At 53.0% G+C, this 21,297-nt stretch overlaps 1 protein-coding gene across 1 annotated transcript in view; it reads right to left on the bottom strand.

The window, feature by feature from the left end:
• Positions 1-21,297, bottom strand: part of PLXNA1 (plexin A1) — a 115,034-nt gene that overhangs the window by 43,875 nt on the left and 49,862 nt on the right. The window contains exons 5-10 of the mRNA XM_039734184.1: positions 19,708-19,808; positions 19,141-19,264; positions 17,044-17,197; positions 16,258-16,357; positions 7,306-7,420; positions 2,571-2,771 (exon numbers count right to left, since the gene is read on the bottom strand). Coding sequence (XP_039590118.1) covers positions 2,571-2,771; positions 7,306-7,420; positions 16,258-16,357; positions 17,044-17,197; positions 19,141-19,264; positions 19,708-19,808 — 795 coding nt within the window. The remainder of the gene's footprint in view (positions 1-2,570; positions 2,772-7,305; positions 7,421-16,257; positions 16,358-17,043; positions 17,198-19,140; positions 19,265-19,707; positions 19,809-21,297) is intronic.

Raw genomic sequence — 21,297 nt, 5'->3', positions numbered from 1 at the left:
TCAGTAGCATCAACCTTTTGCTTTGAGACAGGTGACCATTTCTCCATCCTCTGCTGCAAAAAGCAAGCCTGGAAAAATCTGCCTCCAGAAGATTAAAAGCAATCAATTCGCAAAAATTAGTTTATTGGCAAAGACTTTCATTTTCTTAGTTAGGCTTGTCTTTCCTTTTTGCTTCTTTACAATACATATGGAAAACCATTAGGGTTGCTTTCCTCTTAAAGAGCAGAAAGAGACCAAAGTGAGGAGGCAGAAAATGTTCTTTCGGCTTGGTTTATGGCCTGGGATGCTGGGGAATACCAGAGCTGGTCTCCCTTGAGTTTGCCAAAGATCTATTGGGTGTTTCAAACCATGTTTATAGTCAACACTCAGACCTTAATGAATGGACTGCTGAATATTTAACCAAGATGTCCTTTCTTCAAAGTGCTAACAAGTCATTGGAGTTTGGCAAGCACTAAAACAAAAGACAAAGAGTTTTAAGGGGCTTGACTTATTATGCCTTTCATTCACCAGTGATTCAGGAAAGCATCCCTTATTCCACAGAGTATTTAACCTCTTGTTTAGATCCCACTGAACTCCTGGACACACTGCGTGCTTAAATGCCTTTTGGCATTCATCCTTCACTTGTTGGCTGGGAAGATGTCATCCTTTTCCTACTTCTCCACTTGCCAGTGTTCTCCACACCAAAATCCTAACCCGAAGGATGACGTGCAATGGAAGAAGCCGTTGGGCCATGGCTGGGAGAGCCTGAAGCACTATCAAGCAGCCAGATGGACTGCAAAAAGGCATGAAGGAGACAAACACCACACAAGTGTGAATCTGAATCCCCCACACCATAATGCAGCCTGGCTCATTGCCCTCAAACATTAAAGTAGGCAAGCAGACCCTGAAAGCAAAGCAGCTTCTTTCAAGTCAAAACTCTGTTTTTCTCTTTGTGAAGCCACCCTGCACCCAAAAGTCACATCTCCTGCCCCAGAGTGCAGCCCATGCAGCTGCAGCTACCTGTTCCCCATGCACCTCACAACACCACACACACGCCCTTCTGACAATCCGTGCTGTTGTCACAGCACCCCTGACAACTTCCAGGTCAAACATCCACCACTGTCAGCCCAGGAAAAGGTGCTGCTTACAGCTGTCCTGTTCCTCTGGAGGAGAGCTGCAGAGGCCATGCAATCCTGGCAGCCACAGCATCCCTTGGGAAACACAGGGAATGCACTGTGCTTCAGACTCTCCCCCCTGCTTGACAAGTTGAAACATAGTGGGGAGAAATGAGTCCACATCGTTCAGAGCCTCTCTGCAAGCTCCACCTCTGTTATGTAAAGGCTCCCTTCTGGCATGGGCACCTCTCCCCAACACCCCCAGGAGACATCAGGCTGCTGCTGTCAGCACTGTGCAGCCACAGCACTTCCCTACAGGGAGCATCCTGCAGCACACGTGTCCCAGACTGCTTTGGAACAAACTCAGCCAAACCCCACACTACAGAGCTGGGCAGGAGACAGCTGCCAGCCCCAGGCAGAGCAGGGCTGGCAGGAGGCTGGACTGGCTGCACAGCATCCCCCAGCACTGCTGCCCAGGGCAGGAGGCAATGGCTCAGGATGCTCCTGTCCCAAGGCTCTGCAGCCCTGGGATCGCTGGAGGAGGGAGGGAGCCAGCGCTCATCTTCAGTGGTTTCTAAATGTCACTTGTGCCACCAAAGAGAGCAGGGATCAGCACTGGTGTTAGGCTGCAAATGAGCTTTCACAGTAGGAGAGATGAAAAACAAATTTTAAAAGGATTAAATGGGAGAGCAAAGGGAGGGGCTGGCTGCATCTGGATGAGTGCAGGTCGGTGTAGAGCACAGCAGGCAGCTGAGGAGCTGAGCAATGGCAGCTCCCAGTGGGGCTATTAGCACCCAGAGTGGCTTTGTTCATGGGCCTAGTGCTCAGCAAGAGGCACACACACAGCTCACCCAGGGCTAAACCCGCTCCCCCAAGGTGCCTGGAGAGGCCAGAGAAGGCAGAGATGCCTGTAGGAGAGAGCTGAAATGACAGGGGGCAAGGACACAGAGGCAGGGAGCAATGCAGGGAGCATGGGATGGAGGGCAGGCAGGCAGGGGAAGGAGGCAGCTGCTGGTCAGATCAGGGATGGAGTCAGGGATGGACAGAGGCTGCAGGGGAGGAGGGGAAGCGCTCGCAGGGCTGGCAGGCACAGCTGCATGTGGAGGGCTCCATGTGTGCAAGGGGACACAGAGGTGTTACCTCCTTCCCGCCTGTAAAAAGGGACAGCTTGGTGTCAGGGGGGCTCCAGCACATCCGGGCCCTGCTGGCTCCAGTCCAGGCAACTTTCTTCAGCTTTGCAAACCCAATTTCCTTGGAAGTGCTCCCTAAATCCTGGTGGCTTCAGCATTGATCCTATCTGGAACAACCCCAAGCAGCCTCCCAATGCACCTGGAGGGAGTGGCAGGGAGCCTGCCTCACACCCCACAAGCAACACAAACCCTGTCACCTGCCACAAGAGCACAAAACTGCCCGTGGTGGTCCTGGGGCAGGCAGGAAGGAGCAGCCCCCAGCCAGGAGAGCTCCTGGCACACTCACCGAGGTGTTCTGGCACTGGATGCTGGTGCTGTTGAAGCGCAGGGCGGTGACGCGCGTGGTGCTGCCGGGGATGTGGAAGATGCACTCGTAGTTGCGCTGCCCCGACTGCGGCTGGGGCAGGTTCTTGGCCGTCAGGGTGATGGGCTTCACCACGCCCACGGGGATGTAGATCTGGGTGGAAGGCAGGATCTGAGGGCAGTCCTGCAAGGGGAACAAGAAGCAGATGATGAGACAGGAGCACTCCCCCAGCACCCCTGTGACCCTCTCCTGGCTGGCAGCCTTGGCAAACACCACCCTGAGCACATGCTTGAGAAAATCCTCACATGCAGCAACCCCAAACCAGCATCCTATACCTGCTCTGCCCAAAGCCCTGAAGACAGGAAAGAAGAGCACAAAGGAACCTGGTGGCAGGGCAGTAGAGTGTTTTCTACAGCTCAGGTTGATTTAGGTGGGAGGTGGGGAGAGGATCCATCTCTGGAATCTGTAACCTGCCACTGCTACAGCAACACGTGTTTGGGCCAACTGGTAACAATATGGACTTCAATGCCATCATTGCAGCCAGTAGGTTTCAGAGTCAATGCCCACTGGGCTGTGCATTGTCAAGCTACCTGCTCAGCCCTCCTGCTTCCCTTACAGCCTGCATCCCCCTTCCTCCATAAGCAGACAGAAAAGCCTTTTCCCTCTTTGATACAGCAATGCACCCCTGCAGCGTGGCAGAGAACCTGCTCTACAGCAAATTTTGCTGCTGGTGCTTCTATTTGCACCAGCTTGAAGCAGTGTCACCCCACCCAGCCTGGCTGCAGGCTGCCCAGCACACAGTGACTCCAGCCAGGGGATGCTGCTGAGTCTGAGCTGGAGAAGAAAGCACCTTCCTGCCAGCCCCTGGGGAAGAAGACATTGGGAGGGCAAAGCACTCCACTTTTAATAGCCACAGGCTCCCAGCTGCTCCAGGGGAGCTGGTGACTCTTGTGTGCAAAGCACAGGGGAGCAGGAGGGAGCAAAAATAAATGAGCTCAGGCAGCAAAACAGCTCTGCAGCCCTGGCGGGTAACACTTCTGCAACAACAGCCTGATGCAATCCCACACCGACTTTGCCGAGCCGGGCAGAGGTCTCACACCTACAGCAGCTACTCCTGAGAGTGTTGGCTTGAAATAACATCAAGAGGGAATAACATGGGAGCTGCTTTAGAAACAGAAATGCAGTGGAGGCAGCCACTCTGCTGTCACAAAGCTCCCAATGGTCACAGTGCGGCTGCAGGGGCAGCTCTGGCCCCAAGGCCAGCAGCAGCCGTGTGTGACCAAGGCTGCCCAGCTGCCTCCTGCCATCCTGCAGCAAGCCAGGCTGAACCTTGCAAAGTGCCAGGCTTTATCTCTGCTGGTATGATTAATTAACTTTCAAACAATGCAGAGAAAAGGAAAAGAAATTGTTTCATTTAGCGAATCTTGACAGAAAAACCCAACTACTTTTACTCTTTGGGTTTTCTGTTCTTCACAAGTCTGTATTCCCCAAAAGCACAGTTTTCAAGGGAAGAAACTACTTATCTCCAAAATAAACTAAGCAAAATAAAAGATGAGAGGAACAGAGATGGCAACAGGGCTGGGGCAGTCTGGGACACTGGGCATTGCTCTGTCACCTCCCTGCTCCATATCACGGCTGCCACTCTGCAAAGTGGGGCTTCAGTTTCCCCCCACTTCCAGAATCAGCTCAGCTCACAGTGGGGAGACACCTCATTCCTGTTGCCATTTCCATGGAGTGTCCCCATGACTGCATGGTGGTTTTCCCCACCAGTTCCCAGTTTGGAAGTGCTGTCAGAGGAAGCAGCCCCTGCCTGCTTAATCTCCTCCACATTGCAAGGGACCCCATGGGTGGCACGAGCCTTCCCCATAGGGCACACTCACACTTGGCAAGTATTAACTCCTGGCTCACTCTCCAACACTCCTATCTCCTCCTTTTTCAGTAATTATTGCTGCAGCCCAGCTGGGGTGGTGGGTAAGTCCATGCCCCCCAGGCTGTTTGCAGGCATGCCCAGGGAGCAGAGCAGGCACGGGTGTCCCTCTCCCCACATAGGCAGGGGGGCTCATTCTGCTCATTTACAATTTGAGCCGAATCCCCCCATGATGTCACACGCTCCACATCTGCCAGCAGAAGTGTCTCATCCAGCAAAAATGTCAGCCTGTGCCCAAACAGGAAGCACCTGGTGCTGGTGGGCGCCCAGGGTGCCCGGAGGGGTGGGGGTACAAGGACAACTCATTTCCCCTATGAGCAAGTCCAACCGCTGACACAACTCGGTCTGGCATTGCCCAGCACTTCCATCCCTTGGGAACACTCTGCACAGCCCACAGAGCTCTGTGTCCTGCCAAAAATAGCCCCCCCCAGCAGAGCCCCAGGCCCCAGGAGGAGGCAGCTATGAAGGCATGGGATAAGCAGAAAGGCAAAGCCCCAATTCCACAAATTCCCAAACAGCACACAACTCAGATTTTCTCCACTGAAACCATTTTTCTATCTGGGTGAGAACACGACATGGATGTCCAAGTTTGTCTGGAGAGGTGAGAGCTTTAGAATCACACTGCAAATGCTGCCATTTGGGTTTCTCTGGCAGCCCCCAGCTCCGGCTGCAAGGCTGTGCATCAGCAGAGATAGGATGAAGGCAGTCTGGGACTGGGCCTGACCCCAGCTTTGAGGTTCCTTCACAAAGTCCTCAGCCATTCCCCCGGATGGAGAATGAGGAACAAACACAAGCTGAATCTACCTAATCTGAGCCAACACACTTGTTCCCCACAGTCCAGGAGCCTCTCACCCTTCACAGCAGCTCTGCATCAGCAGGGGCTGTCTCAGAAGAGCAGCCTTCTGGGATGGGATACTCCAATGTCCATCACTGACCACCCTTTTGCCACCACTGCACACCATGAGTGGAAAAAACAGAACAGCAGCCTGTGCTGCTTCATCTCCTCTTCCCCAGCCCTGCACCCCCCAGCCAAGACACAGAGGAGGGCAACCTCCAGAGCCCAGGCTTTAAAGCTGCCACAGCCAGAGGACAGGGACATCCTGACTGCTGTCACTGTTTTCAGGCACATTTATGTGAGTGGTGGCTCCTACCCTTGCCCATTCCAGCCCTGCCACCCCCAGAAATCCAGACAAGCATTCCTGGCATGCCCAGGACAGAGTGCCCTGGATCGCTCTGTTTTCCTACAAAACAACCACTTTCCCACCCAGGAAATTGTGGTGAACTGCCCATGGGAAGGAGCAGAGACAGTTACCCTCTGTCCCTGCATTTCCTGACCAGTGCCCACCACACTCCAGCCAACACAGACAGACCAAATCCTGCTTAAAATAACCTTCCTGCAGAGAGGATGGGGCTGGATGTCTACCATTAACTTGTCTGGTGGTGCCATGGGACTGGCACTGAGCCCCCCACCCACCACACCACCCCAGGGATGGGGACAGGATGTCTCATCCCAGCCTGGTCACAGAGCCCACAGCTGCAGCTGCTCTGGGGGTGCCTCACCATCCCTGCTGGGAACTGCTGAGGCCACACCAGTGTGCAAACAGGCTGAGCCAGGCGATCCAAACCTCAGACCAGGCACTGGTCCATTTCCCAGTGTGGCCAAAAGGTCTGCTGGGGGACACCCTGTTCACACTGGGGAGTGACACAAGTTCCTGACAGCCAGCCTGTGGGACAGCTGCACACAGCCCAAGGGCACCACCACTGAGGGGTACAGCCAGATGCCTTGGGGTTCACCTGGAGGGAGGGGGGCAGATCCCACGGCCTCAGAGAGGGGAATGGGCAGATGGGAACTGCTGTGTTCCAGAGGTCTGGACACCACGTGTTGCATTTGCAGAAGCAATGCCAGGGCTGGCTGGCTGGCTGGAAGCATGACCTCAGGGGCAGGCTTCTGGGATGCCTGAGATAGGCAGATTGCTCACTGGATTTCTTCACAGCACAAGCAAGGAGAAAACAGCTTTTTCCAACTTTCTCAAGTTAGTAAATTCCCCTGGAGGCAGCAGAACCTTCCCACTGGGGCCATGCACAGTCAGTGGGAAACCCAGATACGTTAAGTGGAGCCCCCTTCCAGAATAGGGACAGAGTTTCCTTCCCATAACTCTCCCTTCAGGACACAAATCAGCATTTACTGTAGAGCCAGCAGTGTAGCAGTGGCTTGCCAGACCTCCATACCCAAGCCAAGCAGCCACCGCAAGCTGGGGACAGCAGGATGTCCTGCAAACACCCTGCTGATGGCAGCTTTCCCCAGTGGGTGGCACGGATGCTGCACAGGATGAACCCCCACAAAAGAACATGTTCCTTTAGCAAAGCAGTTGAGATGAAGAAGGCATAAGGTGCAGCAAAACAGTTTGTTTTACAGATTTCAACCTTCCCCTCTCCAAAAACAAGTTGTTCTGCAATGACAGTTCGAGCTTGCTCCCTTCACAAACATCAAAGGAAAATGCTTTAGCATCTCTGCCTTTGTTTTTCCTTTCATTCAGCCTAAAGTGCTCCGGGCTTCAGCCGACTTCCCGAGCTGCCTCTCCTCAGCCACACAGCCTCTCCCCACCAGCAAGCACACAGTTCCAGCAGCATTTCCCTTTCCTCCCTCACTGCTCCTCAGGTAGTCCCAGCACCCCAGGAGAGGCAGTAGGAATGGTTTCTGAAGAGTTTGCCTTCCTCTAACCCCTTCCCCAAGGGCAGGGGACCCTGACAGGACCAGAACAGCCAAGGAGAGCAGTTTCACAGTCTTACCTCAGAGAGCTTGACACGTCCCTCCAGGAAAGAGCAGTCAGCAGCGTTGTGGGTGCAGATGTGGCGGTACTTGCACCAGTGGCAGGGGAAGGAGCCGTTCACGCACGACAGGCAGCTGCAGAGGGAGAGAAGTGGGCAGTGTTAGGGCAGAAGCAAGGCAGGGGCATTTCTTGGGATGCTTCAGCAGGACAGCATGCCCAGGTGATCCTGTACCTTGGGGTGGAAAGGATCCTTTATCCATGGGGCATGGGCCATGCACTGGGGGGAGATGCCTGCACGACCTGAGCCCTCAGGCTTTGCCCGTGGCAGGGTGGGGGGATATGATCTTTCAGGCACTGCAGGATTTGTGTCCCAGCTGAAGAGGCCATGTTCCCTCTTCCTCTTGGCAGGCTGACCCTGACTGCCCCACTCCAGCAGGGGCTGAGCTCCAGACTTTGGGAGCTTTATTTGGGTTCACTGAAAGGCGATTTTAGCAAGAGGCAGCAGAACAAGGGCCCTGCACCACAGGGGAACAGGGGAGAAAGGGCCAGATTAATGCATGCTCATTGAGAGGAAAATTATAACTGGCGAAAGGTTGGGTCAGATTAACATTTCAGGACTGTAGAGCCTTTCAGGCACTCACAATAGGTTGTGTGTGACCCCCTCCCTCAGCCCCCTCAGCCCCAGCCCTCCCCAGCCGCGCGTGCGTTCTGCCTGTGGGTTCCACCTCTCCCAGACCCTGACACTTCCATCTCCCCCCTCATCCTCCTCTCAGGGCTCTTTGTGCACAGGGACCACTCCTGCTTCCCTCTCCCCATCTTTTTAGGGTGTGTGTTCAGCACCCAAGGATGCCAGGAGCCCCATGCTCTGCTTTCCATTCCTCTTAGCAATGAAACCAGCCCCAGGGACCTGATGGCTCTCCGCAAAGCAGCAGGGGACACACAGAGTCCCACAGCCATTCACAGGAGTGGCACCTTGACAACCTGGTTAGCTTCCCTCAATAACCCCCTCCCAGGCATCCCTTTTGCATCCCACAGCTGGAGGGAGGCTTTTGGGGGCTTCAGCCCTGTGAGGAGGGAAGGGGCTGAGCCCTCCCTGCCATGCTGTCTGGGGGGGCAGAGCAGACAGGTCCCACATTCAGTACACGAGCCTTCACAGGGTGGGTCTGCACCAGGCATGTCTGTGCAGCCTAAGCTGTTCTCCTGAGGAGGAGATGGGAGAGCTGCTGAGGCATAGGCTAAAAGGCAGTAAAAATAATCAGCCTGGCTTTAAAAAAAAAAAAGGAAAAAAAGAATAAAATAAAAAAGCAGCAGCACTGGTTTTCACCCTAGAAGGCTCATACCTGCTCCTCACAGATCCAAGCATCAAAAGAATCAGGCCCAAAGCAATTATATTTAAACAAAGACAGGCTCTTTCCCTGAACACAGCTCTGGCAGGAGGCAGGCAGCCCTGCCCAGCCCAATCCTCCTCCTAATCACAGCTACCTCTGCCTCTACCCCTGGGAAACGACAGGAAAACACAGCATCACCCTGTGAGGCAGCAGAAAGACAATCTTCCTGGAGAAGATATCCTCGGTGGCAGAGCCTGGCATGCCAAATCCCTCGCCCTCCAGCAGAATTGTCACTTGGGAGGTGTGGGGACCTGAGGGGGCCACAGGGTGAGGGCAGCCCAGGGTGCAAAGACACACCCAAGGCTTTGCAGGAGCAGGTCTCCCGGGCTGCCCTGGGGTTTCACACACCATTACATATACAGCAAGAGCTTCCCAAATCCATGCGCACACACTAAGGAAATATTTAATTAAGCTGCTTGCAAAGGGGGCTGGAAGTCATTTCCATGTTTCGCTCACATTTTCACTTCCAAATGAACAGCCCTTTTAGCTTTACCCACAAATATGCTAATTGAGATGCTCCTTATGCAAATATATGCAATTTTATTTCAGCTGCAGAGATTCAACTTAAAAGCAGAGCCCCAGCCTCCTATCTCTGGTTGCTTTGATGGAGGGAGGTGCAGAGGGTGGGGGAAATAGGGAACACAAACAAAGGCAAAGGACAGTCCTGCCCTCCTGCTAAGGGTTCAAGCAGGACCAGTGGACAGATAAATCCAGGATATGGAGGGACAGGACATAGAAAATTCAGATTAATCTTCATGGGAGTAGCTCAGCCCCAGAGAGGTCACATAAGAGAGAAGCACAAGCAGCCACAAGCCAACTATCAAGCTGCAGCACAGCCTCCCATTAATTGCCCCCACCATCCTCCAAAGAAGAGATTTTGCAGTCACCAGGTCCTTCAGGGTCTGCAAAAAACTCCCCAGTCCTTTCCATCACCTCACAAGGCACCTCAAAGCAGGTGGGTGAAGTTCCTGATGCAGCCCTTCCCTGAGCACCCCAGCCCCAACATCTGCAGCTCCGCTTGCAATTCTCCAGGGTCAGAGCCAAATCTTGGCTATTTCAACACCCTCCTCATCGGAGGGTCTCCTTTGCCATTTAGTTATTGCAGGTCCCAGCTGGTCTCCACTTGTCAAAGGATCTCAGGTTATCCTCCACCTATAAAAGGGTCTCCTTTGCCATTTAATTATTGCAGGTCCAGCTGGTCTCCACTTGTCAAAGGATCTCAGGTTAACCTCCACCTATACACTGAGGTGCATGGTTCCCCCTTCCTAATTTGGCCCTCCCAGTTGCTTCTAATTTAACTGAGCCATTCCTAAAGCCCCATACTCAGTGATGATTTCCACACTCTCCCTTCTGCCATAAGAACATCAAATGCCACTGTGAGAGCACTCCCCACACACACCTTGCTCTGCAGCATTTCTGCTGCATTTAGAGCCAGTCCAGGTCATGTCACAGTGTAAGTCAGCACCTGGGTGCCAGTAACGTGGAGAAACACTGTTCACAGCCTGCCTCGGTCCTGCTAGCCTCAGCACGGCAGTTTGACCACCACAGCAGCCCAAAGGCCAGGACAGGAGCTGAGGCAGGGCTCCCTGGCTGCTGGTCAGGCTGGGCAGCACGGCAGGGGCTGTGTCCCCGTGTGTCCGTGCCACTGTGTGTGCTCCTGGCACGGGAGCAGGCTGCTCGGCAGCACGGTGCCATCTGCGCCGTCTCTCTCCTTCCCACGGTCAGGCACTCTTCCCTCATCACTTCTTGCCTAAGAGGCTTTCATCACTCCTGGTAATTAGAGGGAGGCTCTCCTTCATGTGTTGAAGTGTTCCGCCTCCCCAAAGCGTGCCAGGAGAGCGAGCAGCCCAGTGAGGCAGGGAGCAGAGGGTGGGGGGGCAGCACTGATATGGACCCACAGCTTGTTCCCCATCTGCCTCCTCCCCAGCCCTGCCAGTGGAGATGAAGCCCAGGCAAGGCAGGGAAAGGGGCCAGACCCACTGGCAGTACCCTCCTTGCCTCCTGATGACCCCATGATAGAGGCATGGCACCAGCCTCAGAGCAGCACTTCAGGGTCACTCTGTGCCAAGTGCCCCATCCCAAAACAAGTCCAGGCTCACTGCTGGCCTGAAACCTCCCCCAGCCACAGAAGGCATCCTTGCAGGCAACAAAGCAGCTCTGCTCAACTTTGAGTGCCCCAGGATCAAAGCCAGAGCCTCTCCACAGCCCCCATGCTTGCCCACATCTCGCCCCACAGCTGGGCCAAAAGCTCCCCTCCACTTCCATAAATGATCCCAAACTTGGTAATGCCATACTAGGGAAAGGGCTGCAGAGAAGCAGAGCTGCAGACAGGGCAGAAGAACAGCAAAGACCAGGGTGGGTACAGAGCCAAAAGCATCACCACAGGATGAGCCCAGACCGAGGGTAGCTTCAGGGACTGACTCCTCCCTAGTGTGCAGGCACCTTCAGTGACCACAAAGAGGTTCCAGCTGTCCCCATGCAGGACCCAAAGCAAAGCTGTAGCTGATGGGAAGTGTGGAGAGCCAGCAGTGCTGGATCCAGACTCCTCACTCACTCTCCTTCCTGCACTGCCAGCCCCAGGCATGCCACGGTGCCACGTGCCCAAAGGAGCCCAGAGCTCCTCATCACACTGAACAGCGGGGGCAGAAAACAAAACCAGCATCCACAGGAGTGAGATAAGCCCGAGCAGCAAACACGACGGGACGGGAGGTGTGAGCACTGCAGGCACACACAGACACTGAGGCTATTTCCATGGCACAGCACGTCCCTGAAGGAAGGAAGGACATGGAGTGAAGGGCAGGGGGGAGGAACAGGGGGAAGTTGAATGGCACCAAGAGCAGAGCAGGGGAGGTCCATTAAGAAGGGAAATTATAAACACAGTGTTGATGAAAACAGCATCTGTACAGGCACAGCACAGCCGCCTGCGAGCCCCCTGACTGTTCCTCAGATCTCCTCTTGGCAGGAGGATGCATCCTTAGTGAATACTCAGCTCCAGCACAGCCTGCATCTGGAGCAGCAGCTGTCAGGGCTGAGGGGCTGAACTGCAGTGCTTTGGGCTTCATATCAATCTCTCTACTCTAGGGAGAAGGGGAAATCCTGAAGAGCAGTGGAACCAGAGGCTCAGTGTCCCCCCAGCCCTACACAGACCCACAGGCAGCTTCTTCACTGGTGCCCAGCAAAGGCATGGGGGGGAGTCAGCTCTGGTCTCCCTGCAGCCCTGCCCATCTCAATCCATTTCTGCCCTTCCTTTCACACCAACACAATTCTTTTCCATCCCTGCCAGCTTTTGCCAAGGTCCTTACAGGGTGGTCCAGAGCATCCACCATCACACCAGAGGATGCAGAATAATGCCCTGGGTTTTAAGATAATTCTCTTGAAAGACACTCAGCTGCCTCCCCTTACTGACCAGGCTGTACCAGCCCTCCTCATTCACAACACACATGATGTAAACCAGGTTATCCTGAGCTGTCTCTGGGGCCATCCTACAGGATTTTCCACCTGCCCCAGCTCAGGAACACACAGGGATCTGTTACCACCACACCACTCAGCCACAAAAACTCAGATACACTCACTCAACTGCTTGCAGCCATCTGTCCATGCCTTTGAAAAGAAAGCATCTGTAAGCATCTGGAAGCAAGCAGCAGTGGGCCAACTGAGAGGCAGCCACTCCATGTGTGGGCAGAAAGAAAGGCTGCAGAGAGGAGCCCAGTGGCACAAGGGTGCCTCGGCCACCAGAACAGCCCAGCCCTGCCTTACCAGCACAACCCTGCTGCTCCCAGCCCTTGGGACATGCATTAAAATCCCATTTACTTAATGTAGGCTTACAGGGAAAGCCTGACCTGTGGGATAGAGACACAGCAGAGTCACATCTCTCCAGCCTGGAGGAGTTAGAGCCATTTGGCATGTCTGCCCTTGCCCTAGCGTCAGAGAAATTCAGCACCCTGCAGCCGATGGGACATGGGTGTCACTGCTGTCACTACACTGAGGCACAACCACAAGGCTGGTAGCATCATGGCCACCTCCTGGACTGGAGACAGGTTTCCAGGATGCTTGGATTCCCTCTTGGAAGAAGACTTGCTGATATGATTTTCCCCCTTTCCCTGTGCCACACCTGAATTTTTGCTTCCACCTTGCAGCAGCAGGACGTGCTGGTGATGAGCTGAGCACGTTGGTGCTTGAAAAACCAGCAGCTCTGCAAAACCTGCCCACAGAATTGAAGGAAGCACCAAAGGCTCTCATCTTCTTCCCCATCCCACTCCACTTGCCAGCTCCCTTCCCATAGCCACACATTCCAAAAAGCCAAACCACAACAGGACTTATGAAACAGAGTTTCCAGAGGAGAAATCCAGCAAGGAAACATGGAAACAGCGGGAAGAAATAAATACATCTTACTATTCCCTGGAATTGCTCACTAGCTTTCTGTGAGGATTCCCCACTCCCCCACCTCGCCAGCAAGCTCTGCCAGAGGCAGGCAGGGAGCCTGGTGTTACATCTTTATCTTAAAAGGGGACTCATTTCCCCACAAATGCTTTGAAGAAGGCGTTTAGCTCTGACAAAGAGGACCTCAACATCTGCCCGTGCGCGCGGGGCTCGGCTGGTTCATCGCGCGATCAAAGGTGCCGAGCGCCTTCAAACGCCTGCTCTCGATCAGGGTCCCACCAGAAACCCCCAGGGGAACCCAGCCCCTCCCTGCCATGGGGGTTTTCATCTCATTCCCCACTGCAGGAACCAGAGCCCGTCTCCAGGAGCTGCAGACCAGCCTGTGGGCAGCCCTGCTCCCCTGCTGTGGCTGGCAGGAACCCTCAGCCACCCAGATCCCCCTTTGCAAGGGCCCCAGATCCCTGCATCAAGCCTTTGGTTTCCATTCCCCTGCTAAATCCATATCCCACAGCTCAGTCAGAAGCATCTCCTGCCCAATGCCTTCAGGAGCAGGGTGCCCAAAAGACACCACTGCCTGAAAACACATGCCAGAGCCCCTCAGGAGCTGGGACATAAAGCTGGAACTTCCAGAAGCTTCCAGGTAACTCCTGCAAAGGAATGAATCCCCAGAGAGGATGCAAATTCCAGACCAGGGCTCCCAAGGACCCTGCACAAAGTATCCCAGGAGCCACTGATGCTGGTCTGTGATGAGAACAGTTCCATCACACAGGCATAAAGCCCTGCATTAACAGACGGGACAGCTTGGGAGCTCTACCTGGAAGGCACCCCCTCTGCTCAAACATCACAGCCAAACACACAGGCAGCCAACCCCCCCTGTACCCTCCTTTCCTGCAGAAGTGATCAGATGCATCTTCCTTTCTGCAATCCCTCCCTTGACGAGGCAGGTTCCAGCAGCTCTTGAAAATGCATGGGAAGAAGACCTGCCAAGGTGGTGGGAAATTAGAGAGCCAGGATGCTCCCGCAGCAGCAGGACCAGCCCCACAACCCACATTTTGCTGATGCCTTTCCAGATGTCTGCTGAAAATAAGAAGGGTCAGACTCTCCCTGGTGCACATGGTGGAGCTGCACTGGCTTCCCTTGGAGCTACCCCAGCTGACATCAGCAAAGAGCTGCCTCACCAGCCTCCCATCTCTCCACAACCATCTGAAAAATCTCACTCAAACACTTTGTCCTCAGCAGAGAAATGATTTGACATGCAGAACTCTGCCTTCCAACCTAAACAAAGCCATCCAAACATAAAAAGAAAACATAACGCACAGTGATCAGAGATCTCCACAGGAAAAACATTAGCCTCGTGGAAAAGCACATTGTTCCTAATACAGAATTTATCAGGCTGACGTATAGATTTTCCTCCACAAAATATGAAACCTGGATCTGAAAGGCTATTAACTCCAAAGAGATCCATTAAAGACGCCTGTCTGCAAATGGTATTTAAAAGTATTGCATCATCCCAGGAGGTATTGTCATGCTCTTTGGCTACGATTCGACTGCAGGTCACATAGTTAAAACTACCTCCAAACCCTAAAACTCTTGACGTCAAAAAAATAATAATGTTCACCAGCTCAGAACATGGACTTTTCTATCAGCTTCAACTGGAGCCATAAATATTAATGCATCCATAATTAGCCTTTTTAAATAATGCATCCAAAATTAAACATCAACGCAGTAATAAATCAGTCAGGCTCTTTGTTGTAGGTTTGTTTCAGGGGGGGTAGGGGTTTTTTACCCTCCTGTGTCAGGCACATAAAATAAAATGCCAATTCCCTCATCACCTCTTCCCACTGGACCACTGATTGGACCAAATCTGATGCCATTTGTGCTTAAAAGCCATCTTTCTTTCATTTACAAAAATAAAAGTCATATCTGCTTTTTGATTTGCAAAATTCTGACATGCAGCCAGCCCAAGCCAAAGCTGAGCTAACGTTATTGAAACCACAGGATGTGAAGAGAGACAAAGCTCATCTCAGAGTCAAGGTGAGGGAGAAAGTCAAGTTTGCAAAGTCTCTCCTCCCTCACGGGCACAGCGTGTCCAAGAGGAGCCCTGTTCCCTGTGCAAAGAGCAGGAGGGAAGGAATCCCTGTGATGCAGGAACTTTGCAGGGGCTCTCCTCTGACACATCCCTCCTGGAGCTCACTGTGGGTGGGTTCCCAGCCAGGGCACCTACATCTCACCTGCTCTTCCCTGATCAAAGTGGAAACTCTGAACAGACTCTGGAGGAGTGAACTCCAGCAGAGCCCCCAAGCCAGGCTCAACACTTTGCAAAAAGACATCCAAAAGAGATCACTTGGCATTTGCTTGTCTGTAATTACTGATCAGCCAGAGCTCCACCATCCATGGCCGATTTCTGGCAGAGAAATGAAATCTCTTGCATTCTTGAGCTCCAAATTCTTTGCCCAAACACACCCCAGCAGGAGCTCTGACGGTCCTAGAGCACAGCCATCCCCCACTGCTCAAGAACACTGTCTGCAGCTCCTCAGCAGCAGTTGTGGTTTGAGACTTTAGACACCTTGCTTAGACAGCACATCAATAATCCGCACCTCCTCTATTTTATCAAACGCATATCTCAAGCTGTCTAAAAACCCTTACAGGAGTAGATTTCACAGCAGCCTGACAAGAAGGCAAATTCACAATTACTTCCAGTTAGGAAATTCTTGGGTAAACGCCCCAGGACATGTGGCATGTTCCATCCCATGTTGCTGTAACTTTCCAGCTCCCTCTCCAGCAAGCCTGGGAAGCAGGTACCGTGGCAGGAAAGTACAGGCTTCTCCTCTTGCATTGCCAAGCCACTCCTATTAACTGTTTCCAGGAATAACAAGACACTTGGCGTTCTCAGTCACATGGATTGATTTCTACAGTCTGCAGTGCAGTAAACTCGTTTTTTCTTCCACAGTTTTGCCAAACCCAAAGCTCTGCTCTTACACGAGGTTCTCTCCTGACGCTACATGTTCCCACATACCCAAACCAACTGTGGGTGCTCTGGTCATTGTCCCAGCCTGCAGAGGCAAAAAGAGGAGGTTTCTCACTGTAAACACCACTGTACTCAACTGCCCTTTCCTTTTGCAACATCAGCACCCACAAAGCTGAGAACTCTCTCTCCCAGTCTCACACCATCCCACTAATCCCACAAAGTCCAGGCCACTTACGACTGATGGACGCTGCAGTTGTAGAAAACAAAATCCACAGAGGCAAATTTCTTCCCCGTCTCCTTGGATTTCAGGTAGAGCTTCACCACTCGCTTGTCCCCTGCAAGAGACCCAGGCAAAAAAAGATATCAGAAAGGACACAGTGCATGGCCCAGCATTCAGTGCAAGGCTTGTGATGGGCTGGAGGGAGCTGGGCATCACCACTCAGTCCAGTTAATTAACAAAATCCTCCAAGCGTGGCAATAAAAAGAGAGTGTTCATCCACCCCCATTCAGACACCTAAGGGGCCAGCAGAGCCCAAGTACAGCTCTGAGCCCCTACAGCTAAAACACAACCTGCTTGCGTGGAGACTGGGGTCTTAGGTTATACTGGGTGTGCTGAAAAGACTGTTTAATAGTTTTGGGGTCAGAAGAATGTCCTAGACCCCATGGCCACATCTACCCAGGAATGGTTCACAGATGGAAATAGGGCCAGGGTGACCAGGAGTGGTCAGCAAGTAAAATCACAAAGTGGTTTGGGGTGGAAGGGACCTTAAGGATTATCTAGTTCCAAGCTCACTGCCTTTGGCTGCATCCAAGCTGTGCCCATGGCTTATAGGAGACTAAAGAACCAGCCTCCCATGAGCAGCAAGTCCTTCTCCTCCTACATCCCAAGAACCCAAGTGGGGTTCAGACCCCAAGACTGGGATCACTGTCCCAGGAGGACTGTCCTCCTCCACCTCTGCCTGTGGGGTAATACATGGGACATTTGTCTCAGGCTTTCCTCCACTCTGGGGCAGAAGCTCACCGCGGCCCCTGGTGATAGGGATGACATCCTTGGCAGAGGGAGAGCTGCAGTAGATCTTCCCATCCTCAATGCGGCTCTCTGACTCGGTGAAGTCTTCAAAGGAGCAGTTGACTCCTGCCGAGAGGTCTGGGACGTTCCAGGCCTGCAGGACCAGCTAGGGAGGAGAGGCAAGAGCATCAGCACAGAGGGCTAGGAAAACAGGCTCCTCTGTGTCTGCTGTGTGTAAGTCTAGTCAACAGAAAAGACCACGGGGTGCAGTCCCTCCTCTGCCACCCACACATGGCGAGGACACCTGCTCTGGGCTTCTGCAAGGGAGCCCCATCCATGCACCTCCCTGCTCAAGGAAGGAGCTCAGGTTTAAATGGGTTAAGAGCTGGAATGAGTCACAGCCTCTGTCCTCTGCCCTCGACACACCACAAGCCATTATGCCTCAGCTCTCTACAGAGCACAAGAACAGCATTGGGGCTGAAGTATGTTGCACAGAAAGGCAGAAAGGCACCCACTCCAGCAGAGGCAAGGAGGGGAAGAATCCACCTCTTCCTTCACAAAGTCATCCCCAGGGTCAGCAGTTCTCACTTTACAAAACGCTTGCCTTATTTCTAATTTGAATTTTTCACAGCTTCCAGCCATTAGTTCTTGTTATGCTTTTCCTTGATAGATTAAAAAGCCCTTTAGTCCCTGATATTTGCTCCTTGTAAAGGCACTTATACTCTGTAATCAAGTCACCTCTTAATCTTCTTTTTGATAAGCTAAGCAGATTGAGCTCTGGAAGTCTCTCACTGCAAGGCATTTTCTCCAGCCTTCAACTCATTTACATGATGTTTACGGGAGTTTTTCAGTCCCTCCCTTTGAAAGCTGCACTCCAGCCCGAGCAGAGCATCCCTGTGTCATCCACCCCAGACCTCTGTGCAGCATCCTGCCACCAGTATGGAGATAATTACCCCAGGAGTGAAAGCACTGCCCAGCTCCTGGCTCCACCCCAGGAGCATCAAGAGTCCACAGGTCCCATCTGCAACCATATCACATTTATCTCCACATTACCAAAGAGCATTTACCCCTGCAGAAGTGCTTTCCAAACTGTTTCCATCCAGCAAAAATTCCCCTCTGATGAGAACTTTTTGAGATCTGTCACGGAGCCAGTTCTTAATCCACTTAACACGTGCTTTATCAATATTGTATAATGCTAATTTTTAATCAGAACGTTGTGTTGTACCGAGTCAAAAGCCTTGTAGGAGTCTAAAAACATCACATCCCCACAGTCCCTCTTCTAATTCAAGTCATAAATTCACCAAAGAGCAAAATGGGGTTTGTCAGACACAAACCCACGTTGACTGGCATAAATTATATTCCCATCCCTAAATCATTATCAGGTGTATTCTGAACCTGTTCTTTTTCCTTTCTTCTTCTAATTCTGAAGTAAAACAAAACAGTCTCTGGCTATTTGGTCCTTTATGTATCTGAGAAAAAAATGAGCACCTTTTCTGTTTCTGGGGCTTTTCTCAACATTCAGTTATTTATTACAAAGGCATATTATTACATACATCCCCAGGCCACAGAAATCCTTGGCCAACTTCTTTAGGATTCCTAAGTGCCAGATATCTAGACCTTGCAGTTTATTACTAGTATATGCTGTTTCTTATTCTCTTCATGGTGCTAATGGCCTGAAAAATACTTCAGGGAAGTGCCTCATCCTTTCTGCCTGCACAGAGAGAGAGCAGCAAGTTGAGCATCAAAGTCTCATCCCAAAATATCTACTGCAGGCTGGAGTCAGAGACAGGCTATTGAACTAGAGCTCGATTGCTGGCCTATGAATGGCATTTCTGATGGTCATGCTTTATTATGGAGAAATATTTATTGCTCAGTTATGTCATTTCTGAATAATCATCACCTGGTTTACTATCTCCATCAATATGGAGCCAACGGCCTGCCCCCATCCACGCCTTGCACTTTGCTCTGCTTTGACTCAGACCTCTCTTCCCCTTTTTCCCTATTCACCGTACAAGTCATCAGTTATTTTTAATTGCCTCCTCCGCAGCCTTTGCCTCCAGAGGGTCAGGAGGTGGCGGGGGGGAGCCTGAGGGAGCAGAGGTGCCTTACCGGGACCTCGGACATGGTGACGGAGATGTTGCTGGGCTGCACGGTGAGCTGCACGCACTGCCGCAGCTCCGAGGCGAAGCGCTGCGGCTCGTCCGCCCGCTCGCACCGGTCCTTGCGGGAGCAGCTGCAGGGGGAGGAAAGCACCACGGTGAGGAGGAGAATCCCCTGGGCTCCTGCAGGGCTTTGGGCTGGCACCAGGGCAAACAGACCCTTTGGCACGGAAATGATGGCCAGGTAGGGACCGAGGATGACCATGGTCCATACCGGAGCTCTGCTCTCCCCTGAGACTGCAGGAGTATTTTATATTCAGTTTGTATTATTGGCACAAGAATGCCACACCCAGGAGCCTGTGGGCAGGATGAGCAGGCCCTGGCAGCAGCTTCACCATGCATAGAGGCTCCTAAGCACAGCCTGGGCACCACACGAGGGGATGACTGACCCCTCGGACCATTCCATCTCACAGCACTTTGGAGCCAAAGTCCAGGAGGGATGTCCCCAAGGATATGGACATGTTTTGTCAGCTGTAGGTCACTGGCACAGCTGCAGGGACAACCCTGCTGTACTCACATGTTGTGGAGGACACACCAGCCGCAGTGGGGGTCCCGGGAGCCCAGGCACAGCTCACAGCTCTCGTACTGCTCACAGCTCTCCACCGGCACACGCGTCACCTGTGGGGAGCAGGCACAGAGTGAAGGGGGTCACCTTGACGTGGCAGAGACAGACCCAGCACAGGCTCACCCTGGGCTGTTAGTGGGGAGGCAGGAGAGGCTGAGCCCCTCGCCATCGCCCACTCCTCTCCCAGGCCCAGCACATTTGCAGGCAACACTCCCACCCCAGAGAACTTTTACTCCAAAAAAGTTCCTTTCATTGTTGCACCTTAGCAGTATTTGAGAGGGGGCTGGGCCAACTCAGCTCCACGTGGGCTCCCAGTGCCAGCCAGGCACCCATGGCTGCTGCAGCCCTGCTCTGAAAGGGTTACCAGTCCTTTATTAATTGCTCCTCCAGATTTGATTAAAATCCCCTCATTCTCCAAGCCCTTCGAGCTCTGTTACAACTGTTCATTTAATTACTTTCCACCAGCACTCTGATAACACCGAGCGTACTAGGGAAGAGAGTGGGCTTTATTAAGGAGAGGGGAGGAGAACAGGGAGGACAGGGAGGGGGTGCAAAGAGGGGGTTCCTGCTTGCCTGCCACAAGGAATCTGCAGCACCAAGCAGCTGCCCATGCCTGCCATGCTTGTGCCTCAGTTTCCCCACTGCCCCCATGGGGCAGCACTCATTAATTAAAATTTGCAAACTTCTCTACTGAAGGCTGAACCTGGGGTGTTCTCCCTCCAAACAGCACAGCAGAGCACAGGCTCAGCATGATGTCTACAGGGCTGGGATTTCCTGGCCAACCAGTCCCCCCAGGGTGGTGAGGACTGTAATGTTCCCATTTGTTTGTCCCTGACACTGCTTTAGGCAGGTGGTAGCAGAGGGCACCCCCCTGGCAGACCCTGCCCTGACAAGTGTCAGGTCCCAGGAACTGTGGTGGTCCCTGAAGAAGATCCCCTGTCCAGGACAATGCAACTGCCCCCTTGGCATCCACTTCTCCAACATCTGCCCCACAGAGGGGAAGCTCAGCTGAGCAAGCCCTGGGACAGAAATAGCCAGGGATGGAAACACAGCCCAGGACAGCTGCATGGAGGAGCCCCAATGCAGGTTCTGCCCCACCTGGAAAGCTGCATGTTTCCTGCCGCAGAGCACAAACCAGAAACAGCCACTGGGAGGAGGGGGAAAAGAACTGTGCTGTCCCCTCAGGACTGTCTAGACAAACCTACATTCCTGCTCACTCGTCCTTTCCCTCCCAAGCCCTCAGGCTGGTGGCCAGGAGACTGAGGCTCCCAGCTCTGCTTGCAGTCCCAGTCACACACACACCCCTGGCTGGGCAGAGGAGCAGAGGTGCTGGGAGAACAGGCACAGCACACCCCAGCACGGCCACCCTGTCACCTGCCAGGCATGGTGTGCTGACACCAGATCCAGAGTGTCACCAGCATGACAGGAACCTGCTTCACTCCCTCCCATTCAGCCCAGGGGTGGATGAACTCACACCAGCAGCCCTCCCACAGGTCCTGGGGACACTAAGACAACCAAAACTTCCTATAATGTGCCCAGACC

Source organism: Passer montanus, unplaced genomic scaffold (genome assembly GCF_014805655.1).
Source record: "Passer montanus isolate IOZ18808 unplaced genomic scaffold, ASM1480565v1 scaffold9, whole genome shotgun sequence".
Classification (NCBI taxonomy): domain Eukaryota; kingdom Metazoa; phylum Chordata; class Aves; order Passeriformes; family Passeridae; genus Passer; species Passer montanus.
Note: the sequence above shows the minus strand (reverse complement) of the source record. Positions and strands in the feature narration are given on the sequence as shown.